Consider the following 18525-nt stretch of genomic DNA (forward strand, 5'->3'; position numbering starts at 1 on the left):
TTTTATAATAAGGGAATGTAATTCTTTATGATGAGGAGAGATTGTGAGACACGGTTGTCATGATCCTCTGTTGTATGGTAAAGGGGAATTACCTGTCTGGAGTTGGGGTATGTTTACAGTCTTGATGCTGGATTTTTGAATACTTTTACATATATTTGTGTGTCTATGTGTGTGGGGGTCCGGGGAATATGTAAGGTTATTTGCAGCCTTAAGAGGTTATCCAGCCAAGCCTCCTGCATGGAGGCAGGAGCAAGTATACCTAAACCATTCCTGACTGGTGTTTGTCTAACCTGTTCTTAAAAACCTCCAATGATGGGATTCTACAGCCTCCCTTGGAAGCCTATTCCAGTGCTTCACTATCCTTAGTGTTAGAAAGCTTTGCCTAATAGCTATTTAAATCTCCCTTGCTGCAGATTTAGACAATTACTTCTTGTTCCACCTTCAGTGGACATTGGGAACAATTGATCACCATCCTCTTTGTAACAGTCCTTAACATATTTAAAGACTGTTATCATATCTCCCCCCCACTGTTCTTTTCTCAAGACTAAACATGCCTTGTTTTTTAACCTTCCTTTAGGTTTTCTAAACCTTTTATCAGGTGTTTTTTTGCTTTTCTCTGGATTCTCTCCAGTTTGTACACATCTTTCCTAAAATGTGGTATGCAGAACTGGACACAGAACGTCAGTTGAGACCCCACCAGTGCCGAGTAGAGAGGCACAATTACTACATGCCAGGTAATACATCCCAGAATATTAGCTTTTTTTGCAACTGCATCATATTCAATTTGTGATCTTCTATAGCTGTCACATACTTTTTCAGAAGAACTACACCCTAGCTAGTTATTCCCCATTTTGTAGTTGTGCATTTGCTTTTTCCTTTCCAAGTGTAGTACTTTGCACATATCCTATTGAATCTCACCTTGCTGATTTTAGACCAGTGCTCCAATTTGTCAAGGTCATTTTGAATTCTAACCCCATCCTCCTAAATGCTTGGAACCCCTCCCAGCATGGTGTCATCCACAAATTTTATAAGCATACTCTTGACTTTATTATCCAAGTCATTAATAAAAATATTGAATAGTACCAGACCCACGACAGACCCCTGTGGGATCTCAATAGATACGTTCTCCCAGTTTGACAGTGAAACATCAATAACTACTCTGAATACAGTCTTTAAATCAGTTATGCATCCACCTTATAGTAATTTAATCTAGATCACATTTTCCTAGTTGGCATATCTTTTTGTGTTTGCTCTTGTTGAGGAATGTATTTCAGAATGGGCAGGGGATCCCTGGGCTTCCCCCATTTTTGTTTTTTTTTTTGGCCTTCCCACAGCCTCCCTATGTTTTCTTGGCTAGCTAAGGGCCCGAGTGATTGTAATATCTCGGCTGCCACCCTGAATCATAAAGCACAGGAGTCCTTACCTCTGGGCTGGAGTAATGAGAGGGCTTGCTGCCATCACTCTCACTGGAACTGCTTTCACTCTCTGAGTCAGATTCGGAACTGCTCTCGGATTCACTGGAGCTGCTGCTACTTGACCTCTTGCTGGAGAGTCCCGAGGTTCTGCTACTGGGCTGCGGCACGACAGTGCTGCCAGCCCCACGCACAACCCACCAAGGGGGAAAGAAAAACAAACAAACAACATAAAACAAACAAAAAAATAACAGTTCCATTTTCTGCTATTTTTAGGGGGCCTAGCTCACAGCTGTCTGAATATTGGCAACCTGGGCTTTGCTGCTTTTAAAAATAAGTGGTCAGATGGGTTGAAAATAACATTCTTTTAATGGGAAAAATACCCAAGTTGAATGTTAGTTCCATACTCATATGCCATTAGCAGCTCTTCATTCTATGAGAAAAGGATCATATTTTCATTTCCGGTTGCCTTTTCCATATTTAACAGATGTTTTAAGAGTACATGTCAAGTCAGACCGTTTAAAATGATCAAATTTTAGAAAAAATGGAATATAGAAAACAGTCTCATAATTGATTCATTAGCCCAGAGGGGAAAGCAGCAAGATGGCAAAGATTAAGAGTTAGTAAACTGGCATGTACTCCATAGTACTTGTCACTGGTCAACTAAAAAAAAAAACCCATAGAGTAATGTCTCTTTGGAGCTTTCTGCTGACACCACTCGTTTGTATTCTTTCCATGTATTAGTTAAATAGAGATGATTTAGTTAGCTATATGCACAGCTATATTTACACAGATCTCTGCTAGATCTAAGGCTCTGATCCTGCAAACACTTAAGCATATGCTTAAACACATGAGCAGGTCAATAGGACGACTTACATTCTTAAACGTTAAGCACATCTGTATGTTTTTGCAGGATTGGGTCATTAAATTATGGAGCCACATACAACAGGAAAATATATTCTTTTCACAGGTAACTAATTGACCACACATATTAAAGTATCAGACACCCATAAACATCTGAGATGGAAATGATCTACGTATTAAGTCATCCAACCCATTCCCCAGGCAATGGCAGCTTCCCTGCAGTACAGAACATTTTCTAGTGATTTGTCCAGCCTGCTTTTACGTGACTCATTTGAATGGAGCTTTCACCTCATCCCGTGGGAAACTACTCTGCAGCCTAACAGATCTCACTGCAATAAGTTTTTCCTACTATTCAGTCTAAATTTGTCCTCCTAACTTATTGTTGCTGTTTATTATTTAAACTCATTACTCATAGTGATCACCTTAAACCATTCTCCTCCCCCCTTGGTATTTACACCCTTCAAATATTTGTAGACTGTTATTCTGTCCCCTTGCAGCCATCTCTCAGCCAAGTTATACGTATATAGCTTCTCTGATCTGTCCTCATAAGTCAATACTACCTACAGGTGCTGGATCATTTTTATGGCTCTTTTCTGAACTCTTTCCAATTTGTCTGCATCTTTCTCATAATGGGAAGCCCAAAACTGAACACAGTATTGCAGCTGTGTTCTCACCACAGCCACATAAAGAGGGACCATTTCCTTGTTGTTCCTTGATGCACTCCTCCTGCATATGTAGAGCTAAATTACACTGACTTTTTGGCTGTAATATCATATTTGAAACTCATGTAGTTTGCTGCCCATTAATACCCTTATATCGCTTTCAGAATTACTGCTTCCAGGATTCTCTCACCGAATAGGGGCATTTTGGATTATTTCCCTCCACAGATATTAGCTTCCATTTTTTTCAAACTGAATCTCATTTTGTTATTTACTGCCCATGTTTCCAGATGCCTTTGATTTATTTCTCTGCTCTCACTGGTGTCTGCAGCAATTCCTAATTTAGTGTCAAATGCAAACTGAATTAAATGGCTGTTCACTTCCTCTTCCAGACCATTAATACGGATGTTAAATGAGCCCAAGCAAAACACCCTGGTACCCCAGTAATCATATTCTCCCAGATCAGAACACCACTGTTTATCATTACCCTTGCTTACATCCTTCAATCCATATTTGGTCTTATCATAGTCTCCTTATCCAAGCTAATATGAATTAATTTTGAGAAATATTTTGTCTCAAATAATTAATTACAATTCAAATATACTACATCCAGTGCTCTTTTATCCACTAATTCCATCCAGAAAGCAAGGATTTGATACCTGAGCCAAGTCTTTTGAAACAAGAAATTTATGGGTAAGATTCTTTCCTAAATTGAGACAGGGCCGCCCAGAGGATTCAGGGGGCCTGGGGCAAAGCAATTTCAGAGGCCGCTTCCATAAAAAAATAGAATACTTTATTCTCATGGGGGCCCCTGCAGGGCCCGGGGCAAATTGCCCCACTTGCCCCCCCCCCCCCCGGGTGGTCCTGAATTGAGATCCACTCAGCATAGGAAAGAGGAAAGGCAGTCAGAGAGCCAGTTATAGCTTCCTGATTCTCTGCTCTGTGGCACTCCTGGTCCCTGCCCCGGCAGGCTGCTCTCACTTAGGCCAGCTGTTAAAGGTCCACAAAGGACCATCTGCCTGATATGAACCGGCGTAGCAGCACTGTACCCATGTTCCCTCCCACCCCTAATATGTCCTCTTCCTACAGTGTTTAATTTGTAATGAAAAAGGTGCCAGGGCTCAAGCAATTAGGTGCCGGGGTTCAAGTCATTTTTTTACTTTCATAACTGACGCGGCAAGCCCAGAGGTGCTGGGGCTATGAACCGCTCAGCCCTGGCAAGTCCTGGCACAAATTAAGCACTGCCTTCCTGGCTCTTGGCGTGTCCCCTACCCAGGACCGGGCATAGGAGCTGGTTCCATTGGCTTTATGATAACTGAGCCTCCTGCACTGGGAGAATTCTCATCTCAATATCTAGCCCCTTTGTACTGCCTGGGGGCAGAAAGGAACCAGACCACATAGGAAATCTGGCCCTGTGTGTTTTGATTAAAACAATAAATAAAATGTAGTGAATGAAGCGAGAACAGCTGGAATTTATTTACATTTGCCAAAGAATTCCAATCAGGGATCCTCTTTCAGAGGCAGAAATTTTACATTAACAGAGGCCCATACCACTTAGATAGTCTAGTGCAGCAGAGACTAGTAAAGGAGAATATACAATCCCTTTTCTGTGCTAAGGTGTTTATTATCATGTCCAGATGTACCCAGACACAGTGAGTGCCTTTAAAAACTCACCAGTTGTTGCTTTTACTATTATTTGTAATATCTCCTTGTTTAATTGGTTAAATGTGGGAAACACAAAATTTTCAGGGCACCCATTTGTAGAGCGGTGATAAGAGACACATAGATACTTGAAATAATAAGCCTGACTAGAAAAGGACTCCTGAAGTTTGTTCACTACTTTGGGACCAATCAGTAGTGTGCACATGTGATAGGTGCAGTAAATCAGAGATGGGCATTTCTCACTTTCTTTACTTACAGTAATAGATTCTAGTTACTAGCCTTGCTAATGAAATGGTGAGAACAAAGTAAGTCACAATGTGACAATTCTTTCAGGAAATGTGAAAGGACAAGTGCTTTTTCTGATGGAGTGGTTTAGGGAGCCAGTGTTCTGAGAGTGTCCTACTTTAATGGATTCTTAGTCCTTCTCAGAAAATCATTGTCAGTGTCTGCCTGACAAGCTTCTTCAACATCACAGAACATCTGCACATTTATGTCCTGCCTCTGGTGGTTGTGGTTTTAATTTCTAGCCCATCATTTTTGTTTGGCATTGATTAAAGTATTCAGAATTCCTAGACAGGGGATGAGGGATAAAAAGCAGTAATATTTCTTTCTTGTTGTGACATGAAATGTTTTTTCTAGGCTGTTGAATAGAAATCATTACTACAGCCATACGTATAAAATATAACTCTTGAACTCTTCACAAACATCTGGAAATCTATATTTGCAGCTCTAATGGTAGCCAATATGCCAAAAAAACCCAAACCTACACAAGTGTTTTTCTATTTCAATTGATACTGTGATAATCTCCTATCTCCCTACTATCTCCAGGGCTGTGAATGCACCATGTTTTTGACAAGTGTTCATTGGACTTTGGTAGTTCAGTATAAAAGCACTTGCGTGGTTTCTTTTTACTTTCTTTTTAAAAACCATCAACCATGGATATGGTTCAATGAATGCTATTTTGAACTTCTCTTGTTTAAGCATGCTAGACCATGCAGTCAAAATAAAACACAGACATGCATTTTAATCCTTGTGGCAAACAACATATACAACAGTATATGACTTATGTCTTAGAGTCAATTATTGCATGTTGGAAATGGTATTTTTATTTTAAGCAACTTAACAAAAATATGGGTAGTAACTACCCGTACAAAGCCTTGTGATGAGAATACCCACTCTGATTGGCCTAAGAGCGCAAGACATTATTCTACAGAGGGCGCCAAAAGCTCAGCAAGGTACTTAGGCTATGTCTACACTATGAGCTAGAGGTGTGATTCCCAGGTCGAGTAGACATACTCACACTAGCTCTCATCTGAGCTAGCACACTAAAAATAGCAGTGTAGCTGTGGTAGCACAGGCTGTGGCTAACAGCCCCACGTACATACCCAAGGGTTGAGGAGGATTTGTACTCAAGGCCAGGGGCGGCTCTAGACATTTCGCCGCCCCAAGCACGACGGCATGCCGCAGGGGGCACTCTGCCGCCGCTGGTCCCATGGCTCCGGTGGACCTCCCGCAGGCGTGCCCGCGGAGGGTCTGCTGGTCCCGCGGCTCCACCGAAGCCGCGCGGGACCAGCGGACCCTCCGCAGGCACGCCTGCGGGAGGCCCACCGGAGCCGCCTGCCGCCCTCCCAGCAACCAGCAGAGCGCCCCCCGCGGCATGCCGCCCCAAGCATGCGCTTGGCGTGCTGGGGTCTGGAGCCGCCCCTGCTCAAGGCAGCTAGCATGGTGCCGCCACTGCCTGTGCTACTGTGGTTATGCTACTATTTTTAGTACACTAGCTCAGATAAGAGCTAGCGCTTGTGTACATGAGCTAGGAATCTCACCCCTACCTCATAGCATAGATGCAGCCTTATATGTAAAAACAAAATCTTAAACCTTAAGCCTTATATGTAAAAACAAAATCACACCGATGCATAGGCAGTGCAGACAACTACATAGCACTGACCATTAATAATAGTCATGCTGCTGTATTCTGCATCAGCCATATGTGACTCTTAGACAGAAGAACATCGAATTCATTGCAGTAATCCAGCTCAGGGTAACAAAGACATGCATTATGGATATCAGGTCAGGATGCCAGAGAAAGCGGTGCAGTCCGGCAATATTATTAAATTGATTCAAAGGAAATAAAGCAGCTCTGACTACTGCCGACCCTCTAGAGCCTGTGTCACCAGTGCCTTGCATTTTGGTAGCATTTTATCCCCACTTTGAAGAGCTACAAATGATAACCAAGATTGCAAGAGAGTGGAGAATCAGGCCCCTGAACGTCAGTGTTAGACCCTGATCAAGGATCATGTCAAGGCTACATGACAGACTGACCCTATGAAGTATCTTCCCATCAAAGACTGCGAAGGCTAGGAAAATGTGCACTCTTCAAGCTTTCAACCCCAACAGATCTGTATAATTTCATTTTCCTAAAAGGTTTAAATTTATCCAGATTTTTGCTTGCAACTTGCTGTTTTGCTCAGTAAGACAGTCCCTTTGACACTGCATAGTATATTAATTTCCATGTCTGGAAATTGAAAAAATATAACTGGTGTCATCTGCATAGCAGTGATCATCTAAACTATTCTTGTTCTAAATCTGACTCATATACAAAGCAGCATGAAAAGTATCACAGCCAGAGCAGACCCATCGGAAACTCCACAAGTGTTCCAGCCACTAGATGCTACCATGATGAGCGCCAGAGAAATGGCTCTACAAAAAAATAGAAATAAATACATAAAAAGTGACAAGTAGAATTCTCAAGAGACTGAGACTAAGCAATGGGGTATGACCAATATGCAGTTTATTACATACTGTCATAATACTATAATAAAACTGTCATAGCCAACCTGTTCTTCAGCTGGTTCAACTGGATCTGATGACCCAACATGCCAAAGGACGCTGATGGATCTTAAAACACCAAGAAGGATAGGACACTTCTATCCATTATGGTTTGCACATCATTAATGACCCTGAATGGGGCAGGCTGCAATTTAGCTTACAGATCATTACCTTCAAGATGTGCCACCATGTTTTCTAGGATCTTGGCCAAACACTGCAGGTAAGAAATCAGCCTTGAATTTCACTGTAAAATTGGATTGAGCAAGATCTTCTTTAATGTTCAACACTGCCACAATCTTTAAGCCAGCAAAAGAGTGATAATTTGATTAATAAAAGAGGCATGTTGAGATAAATGATGTCAGAGGGAACATTCTGGCCCATGTATATTTTCAGGAGTCTCTGTGGGAAAAAAACCACACACACACTGGAACAAGCAGTGAGAAGAGCTGCTTTTGCTAAACAAATGACACTGCTGGGGATCAGGTCAGTTTTGAGAAGTAAATGTGTTACCAGGAAAAGAAGTTGCTCTGGGTCTGAGAATATCAAAGATGTGGGAAATAGCCTGGAGAGGAAGTAAAGAGATTTCAAATGTTCCAAGGGTCCAGAAAATCTATTGCTGGCCTTGGAGAAGATTAAAAATCAAGAAAAATATTCCAGACAAGAGTTTCAGTAAGAAAACAACACTTTGATACAGAAGGCCTGATCCTCCGCTAGTGTAAATTGACATAGCTCCACTGACTTCAATTAAGTTACATCCATTTGCACCAGCTGAGGATCTGGCCCAGAATATGTAATGTTTCAGACTCTGTGATAAAATAGGCCCCTAACTTTAAAGAAACTCTGTTTCCAGAGTCATTTCTTCCCCTCCCCCCGCAACCCCAGATACATGCTTCTATAGTACAGTAGCATTCTTCGCAGTCCTTAAAACCAATTAGGGGCCATTACAGCACATGGTTCGCTCCTTCTTTGTGAGGAGCAAATTCTGCATGGTAGTTCCTCAAACTACAAATTGACAGCTTTGTGCCAAAATTTGTATCATTATCATTAATGCCTGGCACTAAAGATAGTGAGAGTCTCCCATGCACGCAGTTGGGAATTTCTTAGTGCTGATAATTAGCAATGAATCACAGAGACAGGCAGCAATGGAAGTGCCCCCTTCTTGCTAGCATCCACATGTATCTTTCAAATACCCTTCAGTGACTATCTATTTAAAACTTGCTCATCACTTTGTACTTCAGGATTGGGCCATTACACTGCTGTAACATAATTTCTTGAAATACTGGTTCTAGAAGGCAGTAGAATACAAAGGAACAGTATTGCAATGCTAGCCTATCAGCATCCCTGATGGAAACTTTATTCAGTGCTCTCATCTGCAGATCACCAACTGTCTCCAGGTTTTAATATATGAAAAATGGCTTTGTGGCTAAAGCATAAAACTGAGAGTCAGGCAGGGCCGCCCAGAGGGGGGGCAAGAGGGGCAATTTGCCCCAGGCCCCGAGCCCCACAGGGGCCCCCACCAGAGTTTTTCGGGGCCCCTGGAGCGGGGTCCTTCACTCGCTCCGGGGGGCCCGGAAAACTCTTGCGGGGCAGGGCGCAGGAGCTTCTTCCGCTCCCGGTCTTCGCCGGCGGGGGGGTCCTTCCGCTCCGGGGTGGAAGGACCCCCTGCTGGCGAATTACTGCCGAAGACGGAGCGGGACCCGCCGCTGAATTACCGCCGAAGCGGGACCCGCCGCCGAAGTGCAGCCCGGTCTTCGGCGGTAATTCGGCAGCGGGGGGCCCTTCCGTTCCGGGACCCGCCGCCGAAGTGCCCTGAAGACCCGCGGCGGGGACCCCCGCCGCCGAATTACCGCTGAAGACCGGGCTGCACTTCGGCGGCGGGTCCCGCTTTGGCGGTAATTCGGCGGCGGGGGGGGCCCCGCCGCGGGTCTTCGGGGCACTTCGGCAGCGGGTCCCGGAATGGAAGGGCCCCCCGCCTGCCGAAGACCCCGGGCCCCCGGAATCCTCTGGGCGGCCCTGGAGTCAGGAACCCTCTATTCTAATTTCAGCTCTTCCATGGACTACCAGAGTGATCCTGATCTGGCTAATTGACTTCTCTATGCCTCTGTTTCATCATCTTCAAAATGGGGACAATAATATTTACCTGTCTTATGGTGTATTATGAGGTTTAATTCATTATTGTTTATAAAATACTTTGATATCTTCAGATAGAAAGTAGTACAGAAACAAGGTATTATTACTACATAGTCAGCAAATTATCTACCTGCTGATACATCCTGTGGTAACATTAATGACTGATTTTAGGTATCTAAGTAATTCATTTTCAAAAATGCTATTTGTTCTTAAAAAATGGTTTACTAAAGACAAAGTGGGTAGCCCTGCCATGGCTTCCTATTTGGGACTGAACACGCAAAGCAGATCTAATCACTTCCCTTTCTTCAGCAGAACTGTTCCCATGAGCCTATTAATATCTTTGGGAAACAGAGAAATGTTTTCATACTTCATTCATATAATGGATGAGATCTGGAATGGGAGTCATGATGAGTGAAAGTCCTGGAGGTTGTTTGGCTTGTCACAATACATAGTGCTTCTGTAAAAGTATTGCATTAGCTTAGCAGTGCCACCCTGGCACAGTGAAGCTACTAAAGTACAGCTGCCAAGAACAGAGTTCAGAGACTCCACCTATATTTTAACACTGTCCTTGGGAGTTGTTTAAATAGGTTCTGCTGACAAGATTGCAAGTATTATCTAATAATGCAAACCTATGGTAAATCAGCTCTCCTTACAGAATCAGGTTTGTAGCATTTATGAAGCTTGTAATTGCTAGAATATTAATTCCCCAAACCAAAGTAAACTGAAAATAATATTTAAAAAAAATCTCTCAAAATCACAGAAAAGAAGGAAATTCAGTCTAATCTTTTTTAGGGCCCTCTTATATAGTTTGATCGTTACTAGAAGCAGCAGTGTGAAATGACAGCTCCCATTTTGAAAGGACATTGTAAGAATTAGAAAAATACTGAAGCAGCCAGCCAAAATAAGTACCCTCTTGCCAAAAAAGAAAACAAAAATTAATAATGGCATCATTAGTATCAATAGTTCTATCAGACAGAGTGTGTGCCTGGGTATGAGAGATGAAAGGGTGCTAAAAACCTGCAGTTGCATTAACTTGGGATGAAGTGATTAGTCAGCAGGCTGACAGCTGTGCTGGGCGCCTGGTGCCAGATTCCAGTGTATGCTTTCCTCAGCTGCCAAGTGTTTGCTGGTCTCACCAGATAAATGGAGCATCAGCAGTGTTTTATTTGACCTGCTCACAAGAAAAATAAAGCAACTCTGACTTCCTCGGTGTGTTTGTCATTGACCTTGCATCAGCTGAATATGAGCAGCAAGATTCCCCGGTCCAGGAAAGTTAACTCTTTACAGAATGGGCCTTCAAATGTCTTTTCAATGGTAATAACTAGTCTCCTAAAAGCTGTAAATGCTATAACATGAAAAGAAAAAACTAGTGTCCACATTTCACATGCACTTCTCTGGATTAATGGGCCGAGGACTTACAATAGGCTTTGAAACCACACAGAGATACTCTATCAACTCCAGTTATCCTCCCTTTATCAGAATAAATCTGGGAGCCATTTCCAAAGAGATTTTTCTGAGGGTGAAGGAGAATGGGTTGCACGTGAAAGAAGTTGTGAAGAAAACTCAACCAAAAATAACATAGTACTGCATATCAGCTCCCTATGACTTGAGGATTTTGATGGCTTTTGTTATTTCTCCTTCATCTATTCCCCACAGACTGTCTTTTCTTTTTCCTCCTCATTAATCTGCTCTTGTACACAGTTAGGAACCTTATATCTGAGAATCTTCAGTAGTGGTCTAGCCCAACCTCACATGCTGGGAGGAAAGCAGGCATGGTGCCTTTGAATCAGAGATCTAAAACCGTAGCTAGGATATACTCTCCAAATCTTTGATGTGCTTTATGTGAGGATCCTCTTTCATTGTGACTAATGTGCTATCAAACCAAGCAGGCTGCAGTGGCATCATCACTCAAAGTGCTCTTTTTTCCTTCTCCAGCAAGCAGACAAGAAGGGATGTCCCGGCTGAGATCAGCCTTGTTGCTCATCACTTGTGTGGCCTCCTCACAAGGTCTCAGGATGGAAAAATAATTTTCTTTGTAGCCCATCATACATGGATAGTATTTTAAAATATTTTCAAGCTTTATATTACTCTGTCATTTTTGTTTAAACCAGTTCAGCTTCATGCTGCTTGGCACCCACAGAGCTGGCAAGGTGGGTTGGACTGCATACAATGACCATTGTGTTTTTTCATGTTCTATGGGCAAGGGGGAGAGACCGTGGAGAGGGTCAGTTAATCAATTAACTTGCTATACAGCTTTAAAAAATTTACTGCATGTGAGAGCCAGAGTGTAACCAATTTTCCCCCCTCCCAGTATCTCCTGGGCAGTGGGTGAGACACCTAGGTCCATCATGCCACGGGGGCAAAAGACAATCACACCCATGAGCACTTTTAGATGTAATGTGTCTAGTGTTCGCGGTAGTGATCAGTTATATTTTTCATATCAAACAGTATCAAAGCTTTGGGCACTTTTCTACAGCTCTTGGAGTCCTTGTAGTAAAAAAAAAAGTTCTGGGAGTTTGCTACTTTCAGACTCCATATTCTATGTGTTCCTCAACCCCCACCTCCTGCCTAATGAGGGCAGCAAGATTGTACCCTTTAAGGAGATTCTAGTCCCACTAGAATGAGGCGCTGCATGTGCCATCCTCAATGCAATTCCCCCCACCTCCTGGAGTGTTATAAATTCATCTGCCCATCTGAGATCAGACCACTAAGGCTCACAGAAGAAGGTAAGCATGAGTGGAGTCAGGGTACCTATTCCCCCACCAGGCTAAAAGCCACTCATATAACTTGGGTGACTTGGCTGATCAGTCAGAGATAGAAGAAATGGCTCAGCTATGAATAAGAGGTTGTGGAGCTCAACATGGATTCCTCTTGGTCAGCAGAAAAAATGAAGTACAGTAATAGAGATCCAAGTCCTTCCACCTAGAGGAAAATTCCAAAGTTTACAGTCCTGTTAGGGAGACATTTCTTTAAAGAATATTCTTTACATCTGAGACCGCAGGGGAAGAGAAGGGGAAGTGAGGTTTCTTCCCCCTAAGACAAGGAAGAAATAAAGGAACTACAGTAGGGTTCCCATTGGACAGAAAGGAAGGCCTTACACCAGTTAGGGGAATGGAGAACTGTAATTTTCTAAAAGAGATAAGAGAGACAGAGCACGAACGAGCTACTAGGAATGAGCTGCTGGGTGCTGTCTGAAGACAATAGCAACCTGGCTTTGTGAGCAAACAAACTGGACTGATTCCTATAGCAGGAGATATATCGTCCGGAAGGAACAGAGAACACTGCTAAAAAGAACACCGTTTAGTCAGGCAAGGCCATGGCAGATTAAGGAATAGCAATAACACTGTCTAGTGGTCAGATCCTGTTAGGATTGGCCACTATGGAAGATACTGTACCATGGTGATAAATGTGATACAAAACTGTAGATAGAGCAGTGTTTCTCAAACTGGGCCCACGCCGCTTCCAGCAGTCCCCATTGGCCTGCAGCGACGAACCGCGGCCAGTGGCAGCTGCGATCGGCTGGACCTGCAGACGGGGCAGGTAAACAAACCGGCCCAGCCCGCCAGGGGCTTTCCCTACACAAGCGGTGACCCCCAGTTTGAGAAACACCAAGACAGAGATACAGACTAGATAGCTAGGGAGCCTGAATTCTGAACTGAAAGATCAAATCACCAGGAAAAAGGGCCAAGTGGTATATGAACTAGATGCCAGTAAATGATGGCAAATGATGACAGAATGTTTTGCTCAGGGCATTTTGTGAAACAAGGGGTTAGCTAGACTAGGACAGCCCCTAGCTACCAACCTGAGCAAGTGTAATTTCAGCATGGGAATTTACAAGCAGTAAGAGCATGTGGTGGGAGGAACAGTGACAGCAGAAGCGGAAGCAGTAGGCATGAAATCTGGGAAAGACAGCAACAGGAACCAGAGAAATAGTAAAGGTCTCAGGATCCAGAGAGCTGCTCATGGCAGAGAGACTGCAGTAGAGTTAAGATAAGACTGCAAACCTGAGAGATGGACTGTTGCCCATGTGGATACACTGAAACTTTGTAATCAGAATTTCACGTACCTTGGAGGCATTACATTGAAGAATCAGCACTAGACTATACTGTACAATAGACTCTGGCAGGTCTATACTATCGCTTAAGTTGATGTAACTTACATCGCTCAGGGGTGTGAAAAAGACACCCTTGGAGCAATGCAAGTTACAGCAACCTAAGTGTTGTCCACACTGGTGCTATGGCAGCAGGAGATGCTCTCCCGCTGACATAGGTACCACCTCTCACAGAGGTGGAGTAATTATCCTGATGGGAGAGCGTTCTCCCATCGGTATAGAGCATCTTCACCAGATGCACTACAGAGGCACAGCTGCATTGGTGCAGCTGCATGAGTGTTGCGCTTCTAGTGTAGACCTGCTTGGTAGGATGCTGGGATCTCTAATCCAGTTCAAGAGTGAGGAAAGCACCATTTCAGCTGTTCTGAATGGCTGTGTTTTAGACTTATGTTTAAGGTGTGAGTCCAGTTATATAAATGAATGCATTTGGGGAGATAAACTGCTATTCATGAAAAGGATTAGAATGGATATTGTTCTTATGGACCTCTTGAAGCTATAACTTGGATCTGATAAAAGAAAAATAGAACTCCTGGATATTCCTTATTCAGCTGAGCTACTTGATTAAATGGAAAGGGTGGGGGTGGTTGTTTTACATATAAGCAATGGGAACTGTATGACTAGGTATATGAAAAGTCTGTAGTTTTTAACAAAGTTGGAAGTTTATATTGTCAAAAAAATAACATAAGAAACACTTTAAGAGAGTAGACCTCACGAGTCCTTTGCTCTGAAGTGATTTATGATACTCACTTGCTAATAAAAAATCACTTTCCCACTGTCTTAAAAACTTCTGTATAATTTATTTTGTTGTATAGGTGTTAATGTCAAATACAGGGATCCATTCAAGCTGTACTAATAGTAGGGACTCCCTCTCAATGATTAGCATCAACTGGAAAAAGCAGGTGCAAGAATTTGAGGTCAGTTTTGCACTTATCACTCAGAATGCTATCCACTGTATTTTGCTGTCCTTCCAAATGTCCTATCAGGAGAAGTTTGTCCCACATTCTGGGCAATTTGCCTGGGTGTTATCTTGCCTATCAAACTCCCTTCCCAAAATAGTCAGTATGGATGTGATGCTAATCAGGAAAAGGGCAGTTTTTGCTTGCGTGTGACTTTTTTTTAACAGCTGTGTTCAACATTACTGCACAATCACTCGACTGCAACCACAGAGGCATCCTTCACACTCTTTTTGCTTTGGCACACTGGCAACTTGTGTCAGAGTATTATTAACAAGCCCAACCCCATGTTTGACAATCTAAAATAATGAATTTCTTATCACTTCCAAACACTGAGTTGCAAGGTGTCACACTACAACAATTCAGCCTTTGGGTTTTAAATCAACAGGGCTGTGCAAATGGCTCTGTCCGGCAAGGTCAGTCTCTATGCTCTGAAAGTCCAAATACAGATGAACTTATGCAGATAAAATTACTAGCTACTGTAACAGCTGTTCGAGTGGATGTAATACATTTAAATACGTGATGAACTTTTTCAGGTTTTACTGATTCTTAGTATTGCTGCTGCCAGCTTTTGTGTTACTCTTTAACTCAAGCCATATTCTGTTGGCTCCCAAAGGACTTTCTTAGCCTGTCTGCTCTAGTCTATATGCTGTCTTGAAATTTACAGCAAAGAATCCTGTGGCACCTTATAGACTAACTGACGTTTTGGAGCATGAGCTTTCGTGGGTGAATACTTGCATCCGACAAAGTGGGTATTCACCCACGAAAGCTCATACTCCAAAACGTCTGTTAGTCTATAACAGGGGTCGGCAACCGGTGGCTCACGGCTCGCCAGGGTAAGCACCCTGGCGGGCCGGCCCAGTTTGTTTATCTGCCGCGTCGGCAAGTTCGGCCGATCGCGGCTCCCACTGGCTGCGGTTTGCAGTCCCAGGCCAATGCGGGAGGCAGGAAGCCGCGGCCAGAACATCCCTCGGCTCGCGCCGCTTCCTGCCTCCCGCATTGGCCTGGGACCGCGAACCGCGGCCAGTGGGAGCCGCGATCGGCCGAACTTGCCGACGCGGCAGATAAACAAACCGGGCCGGCCCAATAGGGTGCTTACCCTGGCGAGCCGCGAGCCACCGGTTGCCGACCCCTGGTCTATAAGGTGCCACAGGATTCTTTGCTGCTTTTACAGATCCAGACTAACACAGCTACCCCTCTGATACTTGAAATTTACAGGTATCAAAGGGGGTAGCTGTGTTAGTCTGGATCTGTAAAAAGCAACAAAGAGTCCTGTGGCACCTTATAGACTAACAAACGTTTTGGAGCATGAGCTTTTGTGGGTGCATACCCACTTCGTCAGACACACGTGGGTATTCACCCGCGAAAGCTCATGCTCCAAAACGTCTGTTAGTGTATAAGGTGCCACAGGACTCTTTGTCGCTCGAAATTTACAGTAGCTCTTGAGAGGGAGCTTAATGTAAGTAGCTCTGCTCTGCATAAAGAACTATAAAAAGAGGTTCTAAGTTCTACTACTTGCCCGTGTACATCATTTCTTATGCAGAACACCATTATGTTTTCTGTTAGCCTGCACTGGATCAAAAGGCTCTCTCTCAGATGTTGCAAAAAACTATAAATGCTCAGACAAATACATAGTTGTCTATCACCACAGAAGGCATTAGACAGACTGGGGAACGGCCAAAGACAGCAACTAATAAAGCCCAGAACAGCAGTGAAGATGAGGTTAAAAGCTAATCATTTTGAAATTGCCTGCAGCCCTTAAAAGGTTCTTCAAACATTTTCCCTATTTGAGTAAGCACAAGCTATTTTTCTGCCATGTGCATAACAATTATAGTGTGTTTTTAAAAAGAGCTGCATGTGAGCTTTCATTTGCATCTCACACCCCAAGAAACACAAAAAATACAGGAAGAAATGTTCATAAAATGTAGTTGAGGAATATTTGCATGTGGGTTGGTTTTAGGATTTCAGGGGCCTGACACTTGGGGAAGATCCCAAATCCAAATTCCACAGGGCTAGATTCTGACACTTTTATTTCAGTTTAGTAGCTCACTCCACAACTTTAATGGAAGTACCTATGGAGTAATGTAATACTGAGTGAGGGGATTGAAATCCAGCCCATTGTGATACAGCATCATCATGTTCTGATGCCGGGAGTAATATTTCAGAATACATGGTAACCCTCAACTATAGCCCTAGCCGTACCTTCCACAGTCATGGTGCCTAAAGCTGGCCTCATTATAACAGAGAACAATAACCAGCAATGATTTACTGTGATAAATATAAATAGATTAAATCTATAATAGGAAACAATGACACTTCATATTTCAAAGAATAAAGTAAGGTCCAAATGCGAATTGAATCACTTTTTATATGTTGTCCATGGAAAACAGCGTGGAAGGTTTATTTATACATGTACAGAATGAGTGGGGAGGGAGAAATAAGCTACAAAGTGATGAGTATAACTTTATTTACTTTATTAATCCAGAGTGGTACTGATATGTCTGGACACAGTGGCTCCCTGACTGGACCCTCACACAGCATGTTATCAATCCTTTGTTTTTATGAAAGGTGCTACCCAAAAGAAGGAAAATAGCACTAGAACTGTATGACATTTTAATAAACATTTTAGTCTTAAACCATGCTGTGTTTTGGTGTAGTTGCCCCAGTACTAGACATATCCTTGAGTAAGCCATCCTGTGTCTCATATGTTTTGCTGTTCCTTAACAGCCATGCATATTTTTAAGTTTCTTATAATACTAGGAACTCATGTGTATCTTACTTAGTCTGTTCTTCGGGCTAACCTTTTTCAGGGTTTGGGAAATTTGTTTTCCCTGCCTCTCCCTGAGAGCAATGGACAGGGGTGAGGGTAGTCCAACAAAGATGCTTCTCCCTCACAATGCCCACAAGAAGTTGCTGGCCTCTTCCCCAGGCAATTTAACAATCACAAAGGCATCTTTGACTTTCTGGAACTCTTATCACAGGCCCAGTACCTCTAACAGCATCCTCCTGGTTACTGCTTTGCTAATGTCTTGCATGCTATCGGACATGCAGTGCAATGTAGTGTATATTCCCATATCACACAGAATTTAAATTTAGCAGCAGGATTCAGAGAGAGGCTATTAAAGGCATTGAAGCCTGCATCTACTGCTGCTGCTAGGATGGAGGGAAGTGGGCTGCCCAACTGTGAGAATGTATATACTGGCTCTTTCAAAGAGTAGTAGATACCCAGATAACAAGAAATACAGTAAAAGTCAAAAAACCCTAAACAATACAATTAACAACCTTTTCCTGGGTGGAGGGAACACTTCCTATGGTCCTACACTGTGATTAAGAAGAACCCTGATGTGTTAGTGGGTCTCAGGTTTTCTGTCTAGCTCACAGGTGTCAAACATCAAGCCCACATGCTGTGTTTGTATGACCCACATGGCATATTCAGAATCTGCAGCATCTACCTTTAAAAAAAAAAAGAAACTAAGTTTCCTAGCCCTCATAGCTGCAAAAATATCCTTAAAAAATGAGCAAGTATAAACTGATACAGTGTTGTCGGCCGGAATCTGCAGACAGTCTGAGGCAATGAGGTGTGTGAACTTCCCCATCTCCCATGAATCTCATTGGGTTGTTGACTCGAAAACCTAATGGCACTTTAAATTTAAGCATTAATTATTCAATTGCTTATCTGAGCCGTGGAATGGGGAAGGAGTTAGGAATGAAGCCTGTGAGTGGAGGGAGAGGAACAGGAAGTTGTTGCAGGTAAGGATATGCAGAGAAGAGATGGGAAAGGAGGTATACACAGGGAAGAGGGAGAGAAATAAAAAAAAAAGGATGGAGAAGGAAGAGAAACAAAGGACAGCAATAGTAGTGGTTGTAAATATGAGCATATTTTTCCACTGAGTGATACTGAATACAGT

The 18525-nt window shown here is 43.1% G+C and overlaps 1 protein-coding gene across 2 annotated transcripts in view; it reads right to left on the reverse strand.

Moving 5' to 3' along the window:
• The window catches only part of AFF3 (AF4/FMR2 family member 3), a 480216-nt gene that overhangs the window by 62611 nt on the left and 399080 nt on the right, over positions 1-18525 (reverse strand). For both annotated transcript variants that reach the window (XM_045005798.1, XM_045005808.1), the window contains exon 10: positions 1424-1589. In XM_045005798.1, coding sequence (XP_044861733.1) covers positions 1424-1589 — 166 coding nt within the window. The remainder of the gene's footprint in view (positions 1-1423; positions 1590-18525) is intronic.

This window comes from Mauremys mutica, chromosome 1 (assembly GCF_020497125.1).
Source record: "Mauremys mutica isolate MM-2020 ecotype Southern chromosome 1, ASM2049712v1, whole genome shotgun sequence".
Classification (NCBI taxonomy): domain Eukaryota; kingdom Metazoa; phylum Chordata; order Testudines; family Geoemydidae; genus Mauremys; species Mauremys mutica.